At 52.1% G+C, this 24,938-nt stretch overlaps 1 protein-coding gene across 3 annotated transcripts in view; it reads left to right on the top strand.

Moving 5' to 3' along the window:
• Positions 1-405: 405 nt before the first annotated feature.
• COL26A1 (collagen type XXVI alpha 1 chain) overlaps positions 406-24,938 on the top strand; it is a 139,586-nt gene continuing 115,053 nt past the window's right edge. For 2 of the 3 annotated variants that reach the window (XM_088017176.1, XM_088017175.1), the window contains exon 1: positions 642-799. In XM_088017176.1, coding sequence (XP_087873302.1) covers positions 642-799 — 158 coding nt within the window. Of the gene's footprint in view, positions 800-24,938 lie in introns of all 3 variants that reach the window. The other variant, XM_028110319.2, reaches the window with a different exon arrangement.

Genomic DNA, 24,938 nt, shown 5'->3' with positions numbered 1-24,938 from the left:
ATACAGCTCATCTTGGAGAGAGAGCTGTCGAGGTAGAGGGTGGAGGTGAACGGGAAGAGGATTCTAGGGAAGCCTGGGTGTGCAATAGTTTGGTCCAAAGGGCCCTGGACCAGGACAGCGTTATTTTTCGGCTTAATTCTTGTGAGCCTCGGTTTCCACCTCTGAAAAATGGGAACGGCGCCACCTAATACAGAGGGCAGCTTGGGCCAGGGGAAACTGCCAGGCATGGAGTGGGTGCCCCACGAGCGTTTGCGGGCCCGAACAGGGCTTGGTTGGGAAGGTTCTAGAGAGTGTGGTGTGCGCGAGGACGCAGGAACAAGGTCTGGCTTTCCCGGCACGCGCGGCTCCCGGACCCCCAGCTCTGCGGCCACTGGCGCCTCCTCGGCCGCGGACCGCCGAGGGTTAATGAAAAAGCCCCACGCCCCCTTTGACGGCGCAGAGCCCACCTCGCCGAATTTGAAAAGGCGGCCCTGGTGAGGCGTGGGCGCCCCCCAGAAACTTCCAACTCCTGGCCGCGCTCCACTCGCTCGCCGGCTCCCTCGCTGTGCTCCCGGCGGGGGCCGCGGGTTCGGTCCGGCCGCGGGTGCACTCCCGCCTGTCCTCCCGCCCGGGCTGCGGGTCCCCGCGGGCGGCCGCGCAAGATGAAGCTGGCTCTCCTCCTGCCCTGGGCGTGCTGCTGCCTCTGCGGGTCGGCGCTGGCCACCGGCTTCCTGTACCCCTTCCCGGCCGCAGCCCTGCAGCAGCACGGCTACCCCGAGCCGGGAGCCGGCTCCCCGGGCAGCGGCTACGGGAGCCGCCGGTGAGTAGCGCGGGGCTGTGGGGCCTGGGGGTGCTGAGCGCTGGGGGTCCGGAGCGGTGGGGGCTGGGGGCTGCAGACAAGGGGCTGAGGGGCGGGGGGCGCCGGGCAGGGGGTGGGGGTGGGGGATGGAGGGGCTGAGGGGCGGTGGGCTGCGGACGCGGCGTGGTTGGGGGCTCGGGGCCTCGGACAGCCGGGGCTGGGGGCGCGGGGCTGAGGGTCAGGAGCTGCGGGGCCCGGACTGCGGTGGTCTCTGGCCGCGCCCCCCCTTCCTTTCTTTGCTCACCCAACCTTCCCCCCTTGGGCTCCCGGCTCCGAGTGAGGGTGGCTGAAACCTGCGGCGGGGGCGCGCGGACGGGGCGACCGTGGCCCGCTGGGGCTGGGTGGCTCAGCCCGGGGGTGTTTACCGGCTCACGTGGCTCCGCCGCGCTCCCCTCGCGGCCGCGGCTTTGTGTTGGGGAGCAGGTTCCCGGGTTGCCAAGGCCGAGCGTCCGGGGTCTCCCGCCTCTCCTGCCGGCTGCCCAGGGACACCCGAGGGGCGATTCCGTCCCGTCTTGGGGGCCGAGGCCGCGGAGGAGCCTCGGCTGCGCCTCCCCGGCCACCTGGGGAACCCGGCTTGGATCGGAGGGGTCCGCGGTGGGGCGGGAGAAGGAGCGAGGTCACCGAGACCAAGGTGCCGGGACGCACCGGTGGCCTCCTCCTCTGCCGGCAGGTGGCGCCCTGGCCACCCCCCCCCCCCCCCCCCCCGGGAACGGTCTCCTCGCCGCGCGGTTGAATTCCCCCAGAAAACGCGTAAGCACGCGAGGAAAAGTTGCCAAACGCCTCGTTTGCGCAGCTCATTCGAATTTAGCTTTTCCTCATTTAATAATTACAACTCCCGCCGCTGTCATAGATCTCTAGAGCACACAACGTGCGTTCATTCGTACCTTCCACGCCTTTTGATCCTAAAACCACTCCAAGGGTACCTGTTACAGCATAATCTTTCCTTCAAGTGAGGAAGTTGAGCCCCAGAGGGAGGTCCCCAAGTTTGTGGCAACTCAAGACTGACCTTCGGTCCGCTTTCTCCAAATCCTGAGCTTTCTGCCGCACCGCTCTCATTATTACGGAGGAAGGCAAGAGACAGGTCCCAGTTCGTTCTCCTCCGTGATATTTATTTACCAAACCCGGGAGAGCTACCAAGATGAATCCTGGCAACGTCTTAGAGCCTCTGGGAAACAGGGAAGTTTTTGTGCCGGGCGCGTTGTACCCTCCATGGCTGGGTAAGGCGAGACTCCGAAAAGCCAAAAAGTGCTTCTGGAAAACTTTGCATACAATTTTATTTCCCTCATTTTGTTTGGAAATACTTACCCATGGCTTCTATTAGTATTATTCTCCAAACATCCACAGTAGTGTGGCCTCTGCACGCTTCCGTATGCGATGAGTCTGAAAAAATAAACTTTTCAAGTTGTAGCAGGATATGTATAACATGATCTCATTTGTGAAAAAAACAAAAACAAAAACATTCTGATTTATGGGCATGTAAACACGCAGAAATAAAGCTTGTAGGCAAACGTTTCTTGCAGTGACCTGTATGGAGAGAACCGAGGCTGGAGGGGCAGGGGGAGGTGAGGTGGGTGGACTTCCGTTTTCTCCCTCCGTGGACTTGGGTCTTGTTAGCCTCTTTTACCAGGAACATGAATTCATGTATTATTTTTGTAATTAAAAAGTGTGGGAAGGAAAGTCCTAAAAGGCTTCTGCAGTGTGGAACATGCATGCTGGGAAGAGCCAGAGGTGAGGTCCCTGAAGGAAGCGAGTGAATGGGGACGGGCGTTCTGGCGTTTGGTGGGCTGGAACTTGGGGGCCGCCACAGAAACTTGGAAGGGATTGTTGTAGCATAAATAAAAAGAGGCCCAAACAATTGTGGTAATCTTCCAGAACTCTTTCTACCAGGATGGAAGCCGGGAGAAGGTATAATTAAGTTTAAAGAGGATCTGGATGAATCTGTGGAAAATGGATCCCCAAATAGGATACGGGGAGGTGTTAAGGAGGCTTGGGGCAGGTTCCAGACACTTGAGATTGATGCTCCAGAGCGTAACTGGATCTTGCCATGCACGGCCCAGCATGGCCATTGCAGCCTGGTGTCACACACTCCTGTGTCTCACGAGCCATCAGTCACAGGTGGCCTGTGTCCTTGAAATTCAAAAGCCCCAGAAGCAGAAGGCTTGGAGACAGCATTTGGCACTGTGCCCTTCACGGCCTTGGCCTTGGCCTCGGCTTTGGCTCCGTATGTGTGTTTACAGTGGCTTGGTCTCAGTCGATGGGCCAAGTGACAGAGCTGTTTCTTGACAAATAGTCCTCCTTTATTTTATGGTATCGCTCCTGTTGACATCTGAGTTTTGGATGTGGTGTGCATTTGCCTTCATGTGTGTGCGTGTGCACATGCGTACAAGCCTGTGCCCGTCCTTCTGGGTCTGACCTGGGCTGGGGGCACCTTGCCTAACCCACGGTGCTCTGCTTTGGTCCCCTCTGTCAGAAGCCCAGGGTGCACCTCTCTGTTTAAGCTATTTTGGGGAAAAAAAAAAGAAAGGAAGACCCCACTTCCTCAGAGGGTTGTTCCCAGAAGAACCTAGCGGCCCTGTATATGGGCCACTAATGATTTTTGCCGGCCATAGAGCTGTTCAGGTGCCAAATAAAAGCTGAAGGGAAATGCAGCATTAATGTACCTGCTGGGTTGCGCTAAGAACAGAGCCCCCAATCCCCTGCTGCAGTCTCTCCATTCTACCCTAGTAAGCATAATGCATTTGTGAAACTCTTTAGAGTATACACATTTCCCTCTTTTCCCTTTCTTCTAGACTCCTTCCCTCCCCCTCTTCTCTGACACAGATGTTTATGGGGGGGGGTCTTGTCTGTTGTCTCTTCCTCACCTCTATCTCCAGCCCTAAAAGGGGCCAGAACAGGGTGATCAGGGCACAAGGAGTGAGATCAGACAAGGGTTTTTACGCCTTATCCATGTTAAGGATACGTCTCCCAGCTGGAGGAAGGAGAAATTTTAATCCAGATAAATAATAAATTTTTATATTTCCTATTAATTTTTGGACTGGAGGTATTCTTCTGACTAGGAGAAAACAGAAGAGATGTGGGACCTGCCCAGATTGCAGCAGAGGAAGGAATGAGTACGTCTGGAGAGTGGGTTCATGGGGCGGGGGACCAAGGACAAAGCTGTTTTTTGCTTCTCCTCTGAAGAAGAAAGCTCATTCCAGAAACTGCTTACCCTTGTGTAGGGCCCGAGGCATGAGAACAAATGGAACCCACACACCGTAGGGCTAAATGTCTATATATTATGACTCAGGCTAACGGATGGTTCAGTAAGTGGGTTCTGTCCACCAGCCTTGATGAGTGTACCTTCTCAGTGACCTGGAAAGCTGGGTCGATGAGGAATTCATAGATGCCTCAGAACTCTGTTCTGGAAAATGGTGGTGGGGGAGGGCTGGCTCTGGCCCGCCCTCTACCCTGGATTCCTCCCACACGGTGAGGGGCTTTGTGCTCAGGCTTATGAACCCCTCAAGCTGCATGTCCAAGATCACTCCACACCTGTTGGCCTAGAAGTGGGCAGACTAGCTCCGGGGTCTACCTGGAAGGATGGTCATACCTTTAGTGATGCTGATACTGATGAATGAGGAATGGTTTCTCCTTGAGCCCTCACCAGCTGGTGGCCTGTTCCATCCTTGTGGCTTGACCTGCATGAACCTGTCATCCTTACCATGCCTCTGGAGGCTGCCCACTCACTCCCTCCCCCTCCCCACTCTGCCATTATTCTGGGCACCGGGATGTCTAGGTGTGTGGCTCACCAATGCCCCACGTTACTCTAGGCCTCCCCTTCCCCTTAGCCACTGTCCTTGGCCTTGTGCCTTGCCAGGCTCTCACTACCTTGCATGAACCTCCTCACACCTCAATATGTCGCTATCATAAATTTCATACATTCTGGACACAGGCTCTGCCATCTCACCCCTCACTCGCCTGGCTGACCCCTCCTTTGCTCACTCTGTCTTCTCTTAGCCTGTCTACTTGTCCCATCTTTGTGGCCTTCCGAACTTCAACTTCTTGTCCCCTTGAACTTCTCTCCTAGCTGCCTAGAAAGGCCCCCCACGGGACCCTCCAGCCTCCTGTGGAGGGTCGGGGGGGCTGTGGATCTGCTGTAGGAAAGCCGTTGCTCATCAGCAGTGGTGATGGGGTCTGCTTTCCTGCCTCTCTGCCCAGGTACCTGGAGATAGGGGGTGTACCAGCCAGCCCTGTGATGGTGAGGCTGTGTAGCCTGGTCCAGGACCAACCTAGCCACTGTCTGGTGGGGCCTGTTTTAGTTCTATAAGGATCTGTCTTTCTCCTCTGCACGGCTGCCCGATGGACCTTTCTCAGCAGCAGCAGAGAGCACTCTCCTCTGGTTCAAGCCCTTTGGTGACCCACCATCTCCTGCATCGGCATAGCTGACAAGTTTCAGTTCTTAGGTCAGCTCTTAGTGACTGGTAGGGGCCGACCAGGCCAGTGGGTTAAGAAGGATTCTGAAGTGGAGTCTGGGCTCCGGGAGGAGTACCAAGACAATTGAAGGATGTCACTGTGACTGAGGGACAGGAAAGTGGAGGCAAGTGTGATGTATTTACAGCCTTGGCCTTTATGATAAAATCTACTTTCTCCAGCGTCACATGTAAAGGCTGTCTTTTTTTTTTTTTTAAGATTTTATTTATTTATTTGAGTGAGAGAGAGTGAGCAAGCAGCAGTGGGGGTGGGAGGAGGTTGGGGAAGGGCAGAGGGAGAAGCAGGCTCCCTGCTGAGCCGGGAGCCCGACGTGGGGCTCGATCCCAGGACCCCGGGATCATGACGTGAGCCGAAGGCAGACGCTTAACTGACTGAGCCACCCAGGCGCCCCTAAAGGCCGCCTTTTTAAAGCCCATCATTTGTCCTCTACACCATCTATACCGTATTAGTTATTTCTGTTTCTTTGCATCTGCTGTTTTGATTTGTTTGGAATGTCCTCCCATGAGCACCTAGAATACTCTGCTTACCTCTATCTTCAGGTTTCTCAACCTTGGTACCCTTGACGCTGTGGACTGGGTAATCCTTTGTCCTGCAGCCATCCTGTGCATTGCAGAGTGTCCAGTAACATCCCTGGTCTCTCCCCACTAAATACCAGGAGCACACCCTTGCCTCGAACCGAAACAACCAAAAGTGTCTCCAGACACTCCCAGATGTCCCCTAGGGGACCAAATCACACCCACTTGGAACCACCATTCTCTATGAATTTGAACATTTTGATTTGGGGGACATTTAAAAATATGGCAATTAAAATTTTTTTTCCTATGGAAGTTGTCAAGCAAAATAAACCCCCATGTACCCTCACTGGGCTTTGTTGCACTTTGCCACACCTATTCCACTCCCCTCTGCCTCCCAACACACACACAGTCTGTTTGTGTGGGTGGAGCATTTTACCATTTTTTTTTTTTTAAAGTAGGCTCCGTGCCCCACGTGGGGCTCGAAATCACGACCCTGAGATCAAGAGTCGCACGTTCTACCAGCTGAGCCAGTATTTTTTTTATTTTTTTATTTTTTTTTAAGATTTTATTTATTTGAGAGAGAGAGAATGAGAGAGAGAGAGCACGAGAGGGAGAAGCAGACTCCCTGCTGAGCAGGGAGCCCGATGCGGGACTCGATCCCGGGACTCCAGGATCATGACCTGAGCCGAAGGCAGTCGCTTAACCAACTGAGCCACCCAGGTGCCCCTGTGTGGAGCATTTTAAAGCAAATCCCAGACTCCTGTTCATTTTACTTGTAATATTCAGTACATGCCTGATTCCTCCCCAGCATGCCAGTGTCGCAGCTAAACCGACTTACGCTCCGTCCTTAGTCGTATTATTGTTCCTTATTACTTACTATTGGATCTAAAATCCGATCCACATTCAGATTTTCTCCAATTGTCCAAAAAGTGTTTCTTTCTTGTTAGTTTGTTCAAATCTGGATCTAAATGAAGTCTACTTTGGTTCTTGTGCTTTTTTTTTTTTTTTAGTCTCTCATGGTAGGAAAGTTCTCTCTCCTTTCTGAAAATGCTTTTTTTCCCCCAAGCCTTTGACCTGTGGAAGAAGGCCAGTAGTCCTGTAGAATGCCCATGTTCTAGATTGGGCTGATTGCTTCCGGGTGGTGTAATTGAATTGATCCTTTACCCCCTATATTTGTTCTGTATTGGAGATTAGATGTAAAGGTTTGATTACATTTAGGATCTCTTTTTGGGGGGAAGGCAAGAATGCTTCATAGTTGGTCCAGTTTATCACATCATATCATTATCAGGAGGTGTTATGAACTGAATGTTTGGGTCCCCTCAAAATTCTTATGTTGAAGCCCTATCCCCCAATATGATGGCATTTGGAGATGGACCTTTGGGAGGTAATTAGGTTGAGTTGAGGTTCTGAGGTTGGGGTCCCCGTGATGGCATTGCTGTCCTTATAAGAAGGGGAAGAGAGACCAGAGCACTCTCCCTCTCTCTCTCTCTCCCTCTTTCTCTCTGCCACATGAGGACACAGTGAGCAGGTGGCCACCTGTAAGCCAGGAAGAGGGCTCTCACTGGGAACTGAATCTGCTGGCACTTTGACCTTGGACTCTTCAGTTTCTGTATCTGTGAGAAGTATCTTTTTAAACCACCAGCCTATGGTATTTTGTTGTGGGGCCTGGGCTAATATGGGAGGACATGACATTTTTTTTCCTGGAAAGGTGGCTGCTTAACATTCACCAAAACGCTACGTCTACCGGTTTCCTCTTCTCTTCTTTTTGCAATTTATTTGTTGAACAAACTAAGCCTGGTTGAGTTTTCCTCGCTCAAGTTGTTGTTGATTATATCCTCATGGTGCCTGTTAACATGTTCCTCTGTCCTTGGTATTTCCAGAACATTCGAAATTAAATAGAGGTTTGAGTGGATTTGGGTTCCTTCTCCTCCTCCCCCTTATTATTATTTTGGCAAAATTACCTCATTGGACATGTAGTATTCTTCCATCAACAGTCATATCAGGAGTCACACTACGCCTGGTGGTTTCTCTTTCTCTTGTGACATCAGTAGATTTTGATAATCATTGTCTTCATTGCTATTTCATTAAGGGCTGCAAGCTTGTCCTATTCTACTCCTGACATTTTTTTATTTTTATTTTTTAATTATTTATTTATTCATTTTTTAAAGATTTTATTTATTTATTTGACGGAGACACAGCGAGAGAGGGAACACAAGCAGAGGGAGTGGGAGAGGGAGAAGCAGGCTTCCCGCCGAGCAGGGAGCCCGATGCGGGGCTCGATCCCAGGACCCCGGGATCATGACGTGAGCCAAAGGCAGAAGCTTAACGACTGAGCCAGCCAGGTGCCCCCTGCCATTTTTTTTTAAAGATTTTATTTATTTATTTGAGAGAGAAAGAGAGAGCAGGGAGGAGCAGAGGGGGGGAGGGAGACTGTGTGGAGAACAGAGTTTTTTGAGATTCTTTCATCACGGCCCATTATAAGAAATACCTTTTCTATGGCGACTGAGTATGCCGCACGTGTACATCTGAAACAAGTTTCACAAAATAATGCTTACTGTTACCATATGTGATACTCTCTTTTTTATTGTATTCTATGGAGTTCATAAAAAAAAGTGCTTGCCAAGACTCAGAAAATTGATTCCACAGCCCCTCTGGGTTCAGACCTGCCTGGAAGACCCTGTGCCCTGGGGGAATGTGGGAGGCTCCTTGCCCCCCCCCCCCCCCCAGCCCCTTGCGTGCCTGGCTCTCCCACCTCTGCTCTGACTCTGAAGTCTCTTGTTGTTTCAGCCTAGCTGAGTGCTTGGTGTGCCCCCTTCTTACCCCAAAGGCCTCCCGCAGACCTTACTCCACTCTCTTTCTTATGGGGCAGCCACAAAGCCCTTTTCTTCAGGAAGCTTTCCAGGACTGACCTCCCTGCTCTATGGGCAGTAATCTGTGTCCCTTGGATCTGTGATTATTTGTGGTTTTCATCCTGAGAACTCACTTCCCACTTTCCTTCCCTGCAGATGGAATTATTTTTCCTACCTATTTACTCCCTAGCATGGCCCCAACTGGCCCACCTGGGACATGGGTGCACAAGCTGACCCTGCCCGCCACCCACTCCTGCCCCTTAGGGGTGTGAGATTATCTTGCCAGGCATTTAACCACCTGGACACTGAGCCTAGTAGGTGGGCTGGAGCTGGGGACTCAGATGTGAGGGCCGGGGCCGCTGCCTGGAGACCTGCACACAGGAGGACCTCTGCACGCTCTGGGGAGTGAATGATCACATCTGGGAGGCCTTGTCTCCCTGATCGCAGGTTCTCAGGTGCCTTACCTTCAAGGAGTTACTATTGAGGACCTATTGTATGTACTTGGTGCTGGAGGCTGTGAGGTGACTGGTGATCAGTGGGGCCTCAGAGACTGGTTGCAGAAGGCAGACCCCTGAGTGAGGGTGGGATTTGCTGCCATGTGGATGTGTGCTAAATGGTATGAGCAATTGTTTGGGGGAATTTGGGTGTCTCGTGCCTCAGTTTTCTCCTCTGTAAAATGGGGATGATTACAGCATTTACTTCAGAAGGTTCTTCCAAGGCTTAAATGGGTTAATACAGTGCTTAGAAAAACGTGTTAGCAAACACTCTATTTGGCCTGGTGACTGTGCAGTGTGCTCATGTACCTTGCAAAGGTTGTGAGGATGGGGTGTTTCAGAAACACACGAGGCCGTGGGATCCTTTCCTGGGGAGCATTTTGTCCGGCTGGTGTCCTGGACGCCATACTGTGGGAAACACTGGCTACGTGTTTCGAGGACCTCCGAGGGGGTCACTTTTGAAGTGGGTCTTGTAGGATGAACAGGAGTGTTCTTGGCAGTGACAGGGGAGGGCGTTTTGGGTGGACGAAACAGCCGTGTCAGGGCTGGGAGGCATGAGCGTGGTTATATATGGTTAGGGTGGGTGAGTCCAAGAAGGGCTGGACCCACCGGGCAGGCCGGGCCTTTGGAGCCTGAGTGCGAAGCCGCTTTCTGCCACCCTGAGGAGCCTGGGCTTTATGTCTAGACATGGTCACAGTGGGTCTTGTGCTAACCTTGCTGGTGGGAGGAGAGCCAGCTAACAGACAGTGTCGGCAGTCCCGGGCCACTTGGTGGACCGCTGATAAGCAGCAGCAGGTTGACCATGACGGGGGCTTCCAGCCCCGCCCAGTGCTTGGGGGATGCTGGGAGCCGGCCACCTTGCTCCTTGGAACAATGCAAAGACTACAGTGTTTTCTCAGCTTTGAAAAGGCAGCAAAGCATGGTGTTCAGGCACCTTGCGTTTTTATAAAATACTTGTATTTTTCCTCCATGGGGTTTTCATGGCATGCAGCCGTGGGCTGGCCCACGTTGGGATTCAGTGGCTGCTTGTTGAGTGAATGAATGAACAGAGGCCTTGACCTCTCTCCTCTGGGAAACTGAGGCTGTGGGCTCTGCCCTCGTGCGGTTCTGTCATTGTGAGGGGCCTGGGAAGGTGGTTCTTGTCTGCCCTTTGTCCCCGCTAGGTCAGCTCTGAAAGCCGTGTTTAGAGGAGCGATGGAGGCGACCTGCTTGAGGGGGTCCTCCTTCTTCCTTTGAAGTAGAAATGGGTGCAAAAGGGGGACTTTTCCTGAAAACCACACGGAATGGCCTCGATGTAAATATCTGGTGTGACTTTTTCCTGCAACCCCAGGCTTTTCTGTATCTCCTCTCCCTTCATCTCTCTCTCTCTCTCTCTCTCTCTCTCTCTCTCTCTCTCTCTCCTCCCCCCCACCCCCAGCTTGTCTGTTATTTTAAAATCCATTCCCAGAGAAACAATTCCTATGGCAATAAGAACACTACTCCAGGCTTCTCTTGGCTTGAACCGGTCCCACACTTCATTGCCGCTTCGAGAGTGTATGAGCTGGATCCCGACCAACTCTGCCTGGGGCAGGGAATAGAGTAACAATAACTAACTGTTAGAGGATTTTCGGGAATCCTGCAGCCGATCCTAAGGAAGTAGACACATGGCACACTGTTCTCCTCCCTGAGGAGTTCAAGGGTCCCCGGCCTTTCCTGCCCAGGCTTCCTTTCCTTGCCTCCCAGAAACCAGGGTGTACGAGACCGTACGAGACCACCTTGAAAGGAGCTGGACCCTGTCCAGGTTAATTCTGTAACACTCGGGTTGGGTGTGGGGGGTGGCGAGGCAGGACTCCCACCCCCCGAGCCTCTCCCCGGCCTCACCCACAGCTGCCTCCAGAGTGCTCTGTGTAGGGGTCAGAGCTGACCACTGACTGCTGACCTCTTCCGGCTCCCCGGGGCCTGCAGTGACCTTGTCCTGCTGGGTGTTAATAGAGGTTGTGAGAAGCAGTTTGGGAAGTGCTTGCGGACCAAGCTCAAGCGTTTCCCTAATAAAGAAGGAGGGCGTGAACCCCGGCTCTGGGGGGGGGCCCTGACTGAGTCACCTGACCTCTCCTCATCTGTAAAATGGGGATGATGGTCCTATTTACTTCTGGGGCGTACCTGAGCTGATAGTAACAAAGTGCTTAGAACGATAGCTAGGAAGCACTCTTGGTGACTCGTTTCAGTGACAAAGGCTTTCCCGGACTGAGCAGGGTGCCCCTGGGCCTTGCAAAGCTTGGGAAATGTGGTTTCACGGACATCGAGGCCATCAACTCTTTTTCTGGGGAGCGTTTGGTTTGGATGGTGTTCCAGATGACACGCTCTGGGAAAGGCTGGCCTAGTGGGTCAGAGTTCATGTCTCAGTGGTTTACAGCGCCCTTTGCCCATCGGGAGCCCATCTTCAGCAATCTCAGCAGGGGCATTTCTAGCTTCCCCCTGCAGTGGCCCACCCTGGTGCTGCCAGGGACCAGAGAAATGCGGGAGTGAGGGTCCTGTCGTTTCCTGAATCCCAGAGGACCCTGCTGGGGTTTTCAAGGCTTTGAGTGAGGTGTGGGGGCCGGTCCACACTCGCGGCCGAACCTCGGCCACTAGGGGCGTGAGCACAAGGGGCTGCCCCCAGAACATGATGGGGAAACAGGTGGGAGGGGCTGTGGGGGACACCCTGAGATGCCCGCGGTGAGGTCAGAGGGCCCCGGAGTGCTGATGAGCTTCCCGTCCCAGAGAGCGAGACCCCTTGTGGCCCCTGGATCGGGGGACGGGGCTTCTTTGGGCCTGTCACGCCTGGCTAGGGGACCCACTGCCAAGCCGGCACTTCTTCTTGGTGACTTGGTGACTCCTGAGTAACATGAACCTAATAGGATTGGGTGAGATCAAATGAGGAAGTGTAGAGATGCAGACTAGTTATTACTCAGCGCGTTCCTGCCCACCAGACACCTTCCACCTCTCTGAGCAAGACTTGGGGGGCACCAAGGCTTGTGGGAAGATGGGTGTTTGCTCCGTGTGTGTGTGTGTGTGTGTGTGTGTGTGTTGCTTGCACCCATGCCTGGCTGCAACTGGCAACGCAAACCTTTTACGTCTCTGTTTGCAAGTATCTGGTCCCCCTACCGCCTTCCCTCCTTATGAAAGGGCAGGGAGTGTGCGGCCTTTGCTGAGGAGCCCCCCAGTTCCTGCCACTCGGGAAGCCCAGCAGAGGGTCTTTCCTGCTCCGAGCCACTGCAGAAAGCTTAAGCTTCTGTCTCGCCTGGGGAGCAGGCTCTGGAGCCCGGCCCGGCTGACCTTGCGGGGGTCTCACTGCAGAAGCCTTTGCTCAGAAAGTGGCAGTTTCCTTCTGATTTGACTCCGGCTGTCTGTGCCCCGGCCAGTTGCCTCTGGCGTCTGACATTTTTGTCATTCCTGCTGCCCTGCAAGGGCTTATTTGGGGGAATCAGCACTTTCCTCTTCCCGTGCCTCTGTGAGTGACTTGGCCACACGGCTGCCTCTTTGGATTGGAGAGCTCTCAACCTTCCCCGGGCACCCATTTTCTGCAGGGATGGAATCCGGGGTCTGCAAAGGGTTTGCCAGGCTCTTTCTCTCGTGTGTCGCTTGGCTGGTTTGCGGTCCCCCAAAATAAGTCCAGGCCTTTTAGTTAAATGCCGTTGGAGCTTGCTCTCACACCCAGGAGCTCATGGTAACGCTAAGTCCATCCTCTAATCAATCACTTGATAATTACTGAAGAGTTGTCTACGTTGAGACTGGTGAGTTTTCTGAGGGCAGGTGTTCTGTCTGTCTTGTCTGGTGTCGTATCTCTAGGTTCTTGGAGAGTCCCTGGGTTACAGAGAGTATCCAGCAAAGGACTAACTGCTTTGCAAGTTAGTTTGCAAGTATTCGTTCTCTACTGCTGCTGTAACAAATGACCACAAACTCTGTGGCATAAAGCAATACAGATTTATTACCGCGTGGTTCTTGAGGTCAGAAGTCCGAAATGGGTCTCACTGGGCTGAAAGGGATTCGCAGGACTGGTCCTTCCGGATGCTCCAGGGAAGAATCCATTTCCTTGTTTTTTTTTCAGCTTCTGGGGGTTACCTGTTCCTTGATCGATGATTTCTTCCTCCATCTTCAAGGGCACCCGCCAACCTCGCTTCCTAACATCTCCTCTCTTTCTGACTCTGATCCTCCTGCACTCCATCCCACGTGGACCCTTGTGATTCGGTTGGACCCACCTGGATCATCCAGGATCATTTCCCCACCTCAAGACCCTAAATTTAATCACACCTACAAAATCCCTTTAACCATGGAAATTAACAGATTCATAGGTTCCAGGGTTTAGGATGAGGACATCTTTGGGGGGGGCCTTATTTAGCCCACTACACAAACATAAATGAAAAAAGAAGGGCACATCAGACATCTGGGTTCTTGGAGAGTTGGGTTAACCTTGGGTTTCAAACAGCGTTCATACTGAAAGTGGGTTGGAGACTCAAAAGCCTGTTAAGACTCAGTCTTGCATGAAAGAGCCATGAGAAGAGCATGGCCTTCCCACCCAAGTTTTTGTGTAGGCTGTGAGGTAGGGATTTAACTTTAGTTTTTCCCCCCAAACCTCTCCTCATGCTTCTAGTGAATAATCCACCTTTTTTTTTCATAATTAGAAATACCACTTTTATCATATACTCAATTTCCCTGTATACACAGCCCTTTTTCTGAACTCTTAATCTGATCTGGTGCCCAAACCACACGATTTTAATGACTATATCCTTATTGTGTGTCTTGTTAGCTGATAGAGCAGTTCCTCCTTCACTGTTCATCTTTATCAAAATAGTCCTAGTTTTTCTTGTACGTTTTTTCTTGGCGGTGAATTTTATAACCATCTTTTCTAGTTCCATAAAACATGCTGTTGGGATTTTGATCTAGGCTGTGTTGACCTAATGGATTCATAGAATTCGATGTTTATAATATTGTGTGTTTTTTCAGGAACAAGGTATACCGCTCCATTTATCTAGATCTTGTTATATTTATTCTTGGGCGTTTTATAGTTTTTATGGCTATCGTGAATCAGTCTTTTTTGTTCCCTGACTTTTGTAAATGTTTATGTCTGGCAAATAGGAAAGCTGTTGATTTGGGGCGTGTTGGTTTTATATCCAGTTACCTTCATGCATTAAAAATATATATATCTTAATGGTCTTTCAGGTGGTTCTGTGAGGTTTTGAAGGTAGAGAGTCCTAGAGTCTCCAGTGTGTGGGTGTCCTTTCACACAAATGTTCCCAGGTAGATGATGTTCCCCCCAAAGCTTAGGTGGCCCAAAGCATTCTTAGGGAAGAGAACAGCATTTCAGACTCTCATAGAGTCACGCACACTAGTCCAGATGTTAGCTGTCCAGTTGCCTCATATGGCCTGGGGCTGGCTGTGTAGGCTGATTCTGGCCCTTCTGCGCCTGTTGATGTGCTTGTGGAGAAATCACAGGGACAGCTAGTACTGAGTCAGTCACACCTGTGTCCCAGAGAATACAGAGGGTCAAAATTGCAAGTGCCTGGGATCTTGAGACACAAAGCAGCATGGCGTGGCCCGTGGGGTTGGTTGCACTGCATTCTGGATTGTGTGTCTGCCATGAGCCGCTCGCGCCCAGTCCTGTCTTGGTTTTGCTTTATTCCTGTGTCATGTACTTGTTCTGCAGCGGGGCTCAGGGTCAAGAACCCCATCCTGGATGGCTTTGTTTGCCGGGGCAAGTAACCCGGGCCTGAGCATAGAATGTGAGCCGAAACAATCCCTTATTGATTCAACAGCAACAGGACCAGTTGGGACACCACTGTGTTTACTTCTCAGGCTCAGCAGTCCAACTCCTTCAGGAGCTCAGGAGTCTAGGGCTGCATTCTAACCGGGGACGAACTGAGGAGTGAACAGGGAGCCCGGGGGACCCTGACGGGGTATGAGGGTCCAGGCAGTTGCAGGAATAAGAGGTTTGGCTGGAAAACTCAGTTTTCAGCCTGGCCGTTGGCAGGGAGGCAGTAATGCTGGAAACTGTCTGCCTGCTGGCCTGGGGCAGCTGCACGTAGGGACAGCTGTCTCCGCTTTGGACATTGGATCTGCCCTGAGATTAATAACAGAGCCTGGCCATGGCCATGGGGAGCAGAGAGGGGCTTGGGTTACAGCGCACCAGGAAATTCACCTGCCCTGCTGACAGTGGGTGGGTAGCCTGCAGGATGGATGGGCTCTGGGGGCCTGGGAGTGTCTGGGCAAAACAGCTCACCACTGGCCAAGCCAAATCCACCCCCACGAGATGCAAGCTGACTCTCCCAAGAGCCGCTTTCTTTCCGCTGGACCCAAAACCAGCAGGAGCTGATCTCCAAGAATTATGTGAAGAGCTGGGAATGGAAACCAAATGTTGATGTCAGGTAGAGAAAGCTGATGGAAGCCCTTGGCCCAGCAGGCCTGGGAGCAGTGGGGGCCCGGACTCCAAGTGGCCAGCCCAGACGTGTAGGTAAAAGGGGCCTGACGCATTTTCTTTCAGACAAAAGTTTATTTTCTCCTGGTTATATTTACTGCGGCTCATTTGGAAAATACGGGGAAAGTGGAAAGGAAGAAATCATTTATAATTCCATTTTTTTAAGTTTTAAATTTTTTATTCCTTTTCTTGTGGCGAAACCCACATAACCTAACATTTACCATCTTAACCACTTTTAAGCGTACAATTCCATGGCATTAAACACATTCACATGGCTGTGCAACTATCCCCACCATCCATCTGCAAAACAGAAACTCTAGACCCATTAGACACTAACTCCCCAACCCCGTCTCACTCAGCCCCGGGCAACTACCATTCTACTTTCTGTTGGTATGAATTGGACTCCTCTCGGGACCCCATACACTGTTTGCCCTTTTGCGACTGGCTGGTTTCATTTAGCATCATGGTCTCCATGTTGTACCAGGTGTCAGCTGAAGAATAGTCCACGGTATGTATGGACCGCATTTTGTTTATCCTTCTATCTGTTGATGGGTGTTTAGGTTTCTTCAACCTTCTGGCTATTGTCAATAATGCTGCTGAGAACATGGCTGTACAAATATCTCGTTGAATCTCTGCTTTCAGTTCTTTTGGGTAGCTACCCAGCAGCGGAATGGCTGGGTTGTATGGTAATTCTATTTTAATTTTTTGAGGAGCTGCCGTACTGTTCTCCACAGCAGCTGCTCTGTTTTACATTTCCACCGATAGCGAAAAAGGGTTCCGATTTCTCCACATCCTTGCCAACACTTGTTATTTTCTGATCTCTTTTTTTTTAAGATTTTATTTATTTTTGCGAGAAAGAGAGAGGGAGAGTGAGAGAGCACACACAAGCCGGGGGGAGGGGCAGAAGGAGAGGGAGAAGCAGACTCCCTGGTGAGCAGGGAGCCCGATGCAGGACTCAACCCCAGGACCCTGGGTCATGACCTGAGCCGAAGGCAGACGCGTAATGACTGAGCCACCCAGGCGCCCTGATCTTTTTTTTTTTTTTTAAGACACACACACACACACACACACACACACACACACACACGGTGTGCACATGCGAGGTGGTGGAGGAGCAGAGGGACAGAGAGAGAGAGAGAGAGAGAATCTCAAGCAGGCTCCATGCCTAGCGCAGAGCCAGACGTGGGGCTCAACCCCATGACCCTGAGATCATGACCTGAGCTGAAATCAAGAGTTGGCCACAGAATCAACTGAGCCACCTAGGTGTCCCCTGATTTTTTTTTTTTTTTGATGGTAGCCATCCCGATGGGTGTAAAGTAGCATCCTAATCTCATTGTGGTTTGGATTTGCATTTCTCCAGTGATTAGTGATGTTGAGCATCTTCTCATGTGTTTCTTGGCCATTTGTGTTCATCACTGGAGAAATATCTATTCAAGTTATTTTGCCCATTTAAAAATCAGGTTTTTTTTTGTTGCTTTTGCTGTTGACATATAAGTGTTCGTTATATATTCTGGATATTAACCCCTCATCAGATATATGATTTGCAAATTTTTTTTCCCATTGCATGGGTTGCCTTTCACTCTGTTGATTATGTACTTTGGTACACAAAGGTTTTACATTTTTGATGCAGTCCAGTTTATCTCGATTTTTCTTTTGTTACCTGTGATTTTGGTGCCATATGCAAGAAATCATTGCGGACTCCAATATCGTGGAACTTCTTCCCTATGTTTTCTTCTATGTCTTGCCCAAAGAGTTTTAATCTTTTAGACTTACATTTTGCTCTTTGGCACTTTTGTATACACAATTTTGGGTAGCTCGATACTCAGAACTTGCATTATGACTAGTGATAGCTGAGCCTTAGAGTGTACTATGATGATTTTTCCTCTCCCTGTCCACATTGTTGACCCTTCCTGTTTTTGTTCACTTAGCTTTGGGGTTATTTGGGGCTTGGGGTTATTTTGGGGGTTAGTTTTTGGGGTTTGGAGGTTGTTTTTCTTTTTTTTTTGAGATTTTTCATTTATGCATTTGAGAGAGAGAGAGAGCACAAGTGAGAGCATGAGCAAGGGGGAGGGTCAGAGGCAGAGGGAGAAGCAGACTCCCCACCGAGCAGGGAGCCCGACCTGGGGCTCGATCCCAGGACCCCGGGATCATGACCTGAGCCAAAGGCAGATGCTTAACTGACTGAGCCACCCAGGTGCCTCTTGCTGTGGGGTTATTAACTCATCTCTAAACTCTTCCCTAGGCGAGTGCTTGCTTCAGCAGCACATATACTAAACTCTTCCCTAGTCAAGCAGATTTCCTCCTGATAATCCATTAGATATTCTGCTACTCTCATCTCTTTGGAGTAGTTACTGCCCAGACCTCTGATCTGCTGAGATCTGTCCAGGTAGACGTTGAAACCCATAATCTTGGGATTGCTCTTCATCAACATCCTGGTGATTTCCTTTGTCCCAAGCTTCTCCCCTGTGTTGGACCCCCTCTTTCCTGCATTTCATATCCACTGTTTTTGGTTCACTACCTCATTTTAATGGAATACATCCTTTAGTAGCTTTCTGAGAAAAGGTGGAGGGTGCACGAGGCTTGGTGTCAGGAATTCTGCCCCAGGGCCAAGGCTGAGACATTTGTGTACCTCTCCTGCTTACCTCTGCCACGGGGCTTTACACTGGAATCCGCCACCTGACTTCCCACCCTCCTCAGGCTGGACTGCCAGGGATCAATACGCTTGGCAGTGTGAGTTTATTCCTATGAACTCATTCTTTCTGTTAGGTTCTGGTTTCTTAGAAATTCCTTTCCTTTCCCTCCAACTTAACCATGACTTCAATAATATGTACTTTTGACTTGATATTTTAACCGGCGTCATTCGTTGCGCTGAACCAGGAAGGGTTTTGTGAGCAAAACAAGGAGGTGGGGGAGGGGCGGGTGGGGGAGGGGGAGAGGGATTACCTGGGGAAGATGAAAACCAGAGCCTTTCTCCAAAGACCCCGGGATAGAAGAGACTGCTGTTTTGTGTAGGGAATTCAGTCTCAAATGCTCTAAGTGGGCCTCCTAAGTGCTAGGAACTGTGGGGTTAACGGAGGCAAGTGCCACATGGTCCAGCGGCTCATGTGGGTCGGACACCCACTGGCAGCAAAGACCCAAAGTGCCTGGGGCAACAAACCTCAGCCTGGTCACAGGTGCAAAACAACTGGGGACAAAAACAAGGGAATGCCCCAGCCAGTGCCTGACCCACTCAGGAAACTGAGGCACCCGCCTCGTCCCTCCTCCAGAGCAGGTCTGTAATTTCTCAGAGGGGTCCCAGAGTGAGGTCCTTGTCTTTGCTTTGTTCCTGCCAGACCAGCTTTCCAGAAGCCACTTTAAAGAAGCCACAGAGGCCACCAGCTTTAAGGGGCTTGCTTCTCCCTTTGAAGTGGGAGTGGGTGGAGAAGGGGGAGTTTTCGAGAAAATTCCTTGAGACAGCCTCAACATAAATATCTGGTGTGGTCTCAGGGATTGGGAACCCCTTCTCTGAAGTTGGGAAGAGGAGGGTCCATTGCAGGGGCTGTGTGGCCGGCTGGGCTTTGTGGGGAGGACTTCTCACAGACCCCCAGAGCTCTGGGCCCCTCTGTTCCCCGTGTGGCTTCAGGGCTCCTTCAGGAGAGTGTCTCCCCTCCTCAGGTCTCGTCTCCTCTGTGGCCTGTGCCCTTTGCCCGCGCCCTGCCTCTCTGGCCTGACCCGCTAACGAAAGCCTTCTGTGCAGAGGTCAGTGGTGCCTGACTATGGTCACAGAAGCCTCATGGGGGACGGGGTGGCGGAAGGAAAGGGGGCTGGGGGAGGGCCTAAGCCACAGAGCTGGAGCAGATGGCTAAGAAAAACACAGGCTTGTTTGCCTCTCTGGGGGTTCCAGCACAGGATGGGAGTTCTCTGGTCTGAGGAATTTGCTCACACACAAGGGCATGTGGGAATGTGTGTGTTGGGGGGGTGGGGGGAGTCACCCCATTTGGGCCGCAAGTGCTGGGGCCTGGTGGGGATTCTGGTTGTTGTTTACCTTCCTGAGGGACTGACTTCGTCTGGGCTGTGGATTCATCCTGGGCAGGGGCTGTGACCTTCCCCCTCAAAGCCCACACTCCGTCCTGCCCCGGCCATGGGTATTTTGGGTGTGTGTCAGTACGGGTCCTGTTGAGTGATAGTTGGACTCAGGAGGTTTCAAGAGGAAAGGAGACTCTTCATCTTCCTGGATAGTCTGCACATAGGTCTTCGCCCCGACTCTCTGGGAAGGAGGGAGCGATCTCTGCATTTGGATCTAATTTTAGAGGCCTTTCAAACTCTGCAGGCTTCAGTTGGGAACCAAACGTTACCTTTGGGGTAGTGTTAGGCTGACTATGCCTCATCGCAGGGACAGGTTTTGTTACTCTGCTGGGCACCACCCCCCCCCTCCACTGTCATCCTCCCGGGAAAACAGGCTGGGAGATGAAGAGGGGTGGGTCCAGGGTCACACAGCTGGGGAGTGGCTGAGCCAGGGCTGGAATTGAGTTTTTTGGCTTCCTATCCTGTGCCATCTGCATCGTGCAGCATAGGGTCTGTGTTTAGATGGACACAGTGGCGTTCTAGAACATACTGTATGCATAGAACATGGGAGGTATAGATATTTACTATTTACAGTTCCAAGAATAGAAGGCAGGCCAAGCTGCACAGGGTCACATGAGGAAGCACCGGGGTTCCTTGGGGGTGGTGGTGGGGAACAGGAAGCCTTGTGGCTTTTGCTGGAAGGAACAGGTGAGGGAAAGTAAGCAGGCTTAGGCTGGCTAGTTTGAACAACTCCAGTGGGCTCTGGGGCAGAGAGGCTGTCCCTTGTTGTGTGTGGTACCCGGCCCTGGGGTGAATAGGGCAGGTGGGTAGTGGCCCTAAATGTGAGAGTCCCCAGAAGGAGGCAGTTGGGTATGGCCTCTGGATCGATTGGTTTGTATTTGAACGCCATGCCCCGAGAGCGGGACCTTCGCCAGGTGACTCAGGCGCATCCTTGGGTGGTCCAGAGTGAGGCGTGTCTGGCATGTGCCTATAGGGCAAATGTTGGAGCATCAAGTTTCTAGAAACTAGAAACACAGCGGACACACAGGGGCCTGTGTGAGCCCGTATGTGAATGTGGCCAGCTCAAGAGCAAACGCTGATAAGGCAGTTGGGGTCTTCAGGAGCCACTGTTTTTAGCCGATGGGGACCCACGTGGGCCGCACACAGGCAGGGGTGTGTGTTACTGCTATCCACCGTCTACTCAGTAATTAATGAACTCATGGTTTATTTCATATCTGTTTTTTCTGTTAGGCTACAAGCTTCCTGAGCATAGAGACCAGGACAGACACCTTCGATGCCTCATTAAAATGGCAAACACTGAATCAATGCTTATTATGTGTCAGGTGGTATTCTAAGTGTGTTGGGTACATTAATTCATTTGTTCCACACAATGCCCCCATGGGTTAAGTACCATTATTATTATTATTATTTTAAGATTCATTTATTTAATTGAGAGAGAGAGAGAGCAGGTGAGCGGGGGAAGGGGCAGAGGGAGAGACTATCCAAGCAGACTCCCGCTGAGCGTGGAGCACGACGGCTCGATCTCATGACCCTGAGATCAGAACCTGAGCCGAAACCAAGAGTCGGACGCTTAACCAACTGTGCCACCTGGGTGCCGCTAGGTGTTCTTATTTTATAGGTAGGGAAACTGAGGGGAGATTTAATAGCTTCCCCATCCCCTCCAGGGTCATGGAGCTAAGAGCCGGGATTTGAACCCAGGCTGTCCTAGCTCATGCCCTTAACCCCTGAGCTGTCTGACCATTCGGTGCTCGAGGGTGGAGGATGAGCAACAAATGGAACACAGATAAGGGGACATGAGTGGCCTGGTGGGGAGAGAGCCACGTGTGTTTGTGTCTGCTGCGTTGTGGGTGTGCATTCTAGGGGCACGGCAGAGCAGTGTGGGAGCATGGAAGCTGGGGGTGGGGTGAGCCTGAGAGCGGGAGGATGGAAGAGGCTGGGAAGGAGGTCCTTCTAGGCAGAGAAGGGAGAAGTTGCTATGAGTTGGGACTCTGGAGGTGGGTGCAGAGGTGGGAGGGTTCTCCGGGTTGATGGAAACAACAGGAGCCCTGAGGGGGGTGGGTCTGGCATTCCTGAGCCACATGCACCCACCTCCTGCATCCCGTCCACAGGACGTCTACCCTGTTCCTTTGACCCGTGTCCCCAAACCAGATGTATGGGGATGTCTGGGAACCCCGAAAGTGTGACGAAGTCTTGTGACCCAGTTTCCACTTGTTGGAACTGGGCCTCCCTCCCCGGGGCCCAGCGTGGCCACCTCCTGGCTGTGTGGCCTGGGGCCAGCCATGTGTGGGAGGCAGAATAATGGCCCCTGAAGATGTCCACTTCCTAATCCCCCCAGAGCCTGTGAATAAGCGACCTGACCTGGTAAAAGGCACTTTGCAGATGTTGAGATTGGAGAAGGTCCTGGATTATCGGGGTGCGCACAACCCAATCCCAAGGCTTCCATTAGGAGGGAGGCGAGAGGGTCCAAGGGGACGGGGGATGCAGCAACAGAAGCACGGGGTCAGAGTGACGCACAGAAGGGAATGAGGAATGCAGAGCCTCCAGAGGGAACCAGCCCACCGATACCTTGACTCCAGCCCGGCGAGACTGAGTTTGGACTTTGGACCTCCAGAGCTATCAGATAATAAATACGGGCCGTATTATACCACCAAGTTGGAGGTAATTTATTATAGCAGCAACAGCAAGGCCATACACCACGTCCCTGCTCTGAACCCCAATCTTTTCATCTGCAGAACAGTCACAACCCCCCTGTCCTGTCCTGACTCCCGAGTTTCTGAGGATCAGAAAGCAGGAGACTTTCTGGTCTTCTGAGCTGCTGCTGGAACTTTCTGTCACTGCACAGCAGGTTTCCATCCAGTGGCAGATGAATGGATGAAGAAAATGTGGTCTCTACGACTACGCTGGAATATTACTCACCCTTAAAAAAGGAGGCAGTCCCGCCATTTGGGACAACAGGGAGGAAGCTGGAGGACAGTATGCTGAGTGAAACAAGTCAGACGCAGAAGAACACGTGCTACGTGATCCCATGTAGATGAGTGATCTAAAATAGTCAAACTTAAAACTGTAAAATCAGGGGCGCCTGGGTGGCTCCGTCGGTTGACCGTCTGCCTTCGGCTCAGGTCCTGATCCCAGGCAGGGTCCTTGGATCGAGTCCCGCATCTGACTCCTTGCTCCGCGGGGGCCTGCTTCTCCTTCTCCCTCCGCCCCTCCCCCTTCTCATGCTCCCCACCCCTCGCTCTCTCTTTCTCAAATAAATAAATAAAATCTTTTTAAAAAAAACCCCGTAAAATCAAAGAGTCGAATTTGTAGAAGCCGAGAGTGAGAGGGTGCGTGCCAGGGGCTGGGGGAGGGAGGAAATGGGGAGGCACTTGTCAAGAGTACAGAGTCTCATTTACTCGAGAGGAACATCTGAGAGACCTGTGCATCGCGGTGCTGGTGGTTAATAGTATACACTGTGCTTAAACATTTGCTAAGAGGGTAGCTCTGATCTTAGGGGTTCTTATCACAAAATAACAATAAGAATAAATAAGAAGGAGGGGCCGGGTATGTTTACGGGGCAGATTGTGGTGCTGGTTTGTGGAATGTATATTTATCTCCGAATTCATCAAGTTGTATCCATTAATTACCTACAGCTTTTTGTAAGTCGAGTGTATTTCAGTAAAGGTTTAGAGGGGACGGGGGGAAAAGCAGCGGGTTTCCAGGCCTCACCATCACATGTGTCCAAACGTGCCGCTGTGAGGTCTCTCCTGGAGGGGAGAAAACCTTATCCCCAGGAATTCTAACCAAAAAGCTCGGCGACCCCACCACAGGACTGATTAAAAGAACCCTTTCTGAAAGCAGCAAAACTGCAAGTCATTAGTTTGCAGCTTTTTCGTGTGTGACCGTTGGGTGGCCTGGTTCAGAGCATTCTGCAGCCCACAATGGATTTAATTATGTGTGTTGATCCCACGGCGAAAACCACAAACAAATAGAAGCACGTTCGCTGGACCCTGCTGTGGGCTCCTGGGACCAGGTGAGGTGTGGAGGCCTGCCCCTCCTGGCGGCCCTGTGGGGGACCCCCCACCCCCGTCTGCAGGCATTCCTGGGAGGGAAGCCCTTTAATCATCGGGGCTGGAGGCGAAATGGGCTCTCCTGTCTGGTGATTTTGTGTCTTTCTTGTGGCCGGACGGCGGTGCCCCTTCACCTGGGGAGAAGGAGCCAGATGAGAGGGGAAAGGTGGGGGCGTTTGCCTTCCATCACACTCTCCGTCCTGGGGCCGTGCCCATCGGGGCTGCTGGGGGAAACCTTCTGGAACTCAGCTCTGTTCACGTCGTGCCCTTGCTTAAAAACTGCTCTGCTGTCTCCCCTGGCCTCAGGCCGAGGCTGGAACCCCCGGGGCCGCTCCAGCCCCACAGAGCTGCCCCGCTGGTGGTTCCAGAGCTTTTGGAACGTTCTTTGTTCCTCAGCCCTGCCTGGAGCCACACTGATGCTGGATGCTGGGGGTGCGCGGAGTCGGCATGGTCTCGTCTTTTCCATCCCTGCCCTGCACCAGTGCTGGGAGCCTGGAGGAAATCAGATTTCGTGTGTCCTGGGAGGGACCTGTGAGGCCCAGACGGAGGGTGCCCAGGAGTGAGAGGGGAGGCGGTGGCCAGGTGGGCGCTGAGGGGATGGCAGTAAGCCTTACTGCGGGTGAGGGGGTTGAGAGGTGCTTTCCAGAGAAGAGCCTCGGGAAAGAAGCCTTTTTTGTACGTGGAGTGCTGAGCTTGCATTGGAGCCTGGGGACTGAGCAGTGTGGGGACATCCTGGGGAGGGAGGGAGATGAGGGCCCCCTGGTGCGTGTCGGATTCTCGATCGCTGTCCCCTGGCTGCTGAGGGTGCCTGGCTGGGGACAGAGGCAGGCAGAGGGAGAAGCAGACTCCCCGCTGAGCAGGGAGCCCGATGCAGGACTCGATCCCAGGACCCTGAGATCATGACCTGAGCCAGAGGCAGACGCTTAACCCACTGAGCCACCCAGGCACCCCTAATGGACCTTCATTCTAATTTCAAAGCTGCTTTCCCATGAGAAAGAATCTGGTGGTAAGGTAGAATTTGAATGTAAAGATCCTAAACTTGTTTCTTCCAACACACAGTTTACGTATGTTAATTGTCCCACTGAACTTCCCAAACATTCTACTTAACGCTTACTTGATGCCCGCTGCGGCCGCGGAGATGCAAATTGGGTGGGTTTCTGCCGTCAGGGACCAGACACAGAAAGAGATGGTGGTGTACCCCCCTGGGGGGGGGCACAGTGGCTGTGAGTAG

The sequence above is a fragment of the Eumetopias jubatus genome, unplaced genomic scaffold (assembly GCF_037043125.1).
Source record: "Eumetopias jubatus isolate StellerSeaLion01/CBP00866 unplaced genomic scaffold, mEumJub1_p1.0 scaffold_12, whole genome shotgun sequence".
Classification (NCBI taxonomy): Eukaryota; Metazoa; Chordata; class Mammalia; order Carnivora; family Otariidae; genus Eumetopias; species Eumetopias jubatus.
Note: the sequence above shows the minus strand (reverse complement) of the source record. Positions and strands in the feature narration are given on the sequence as shown.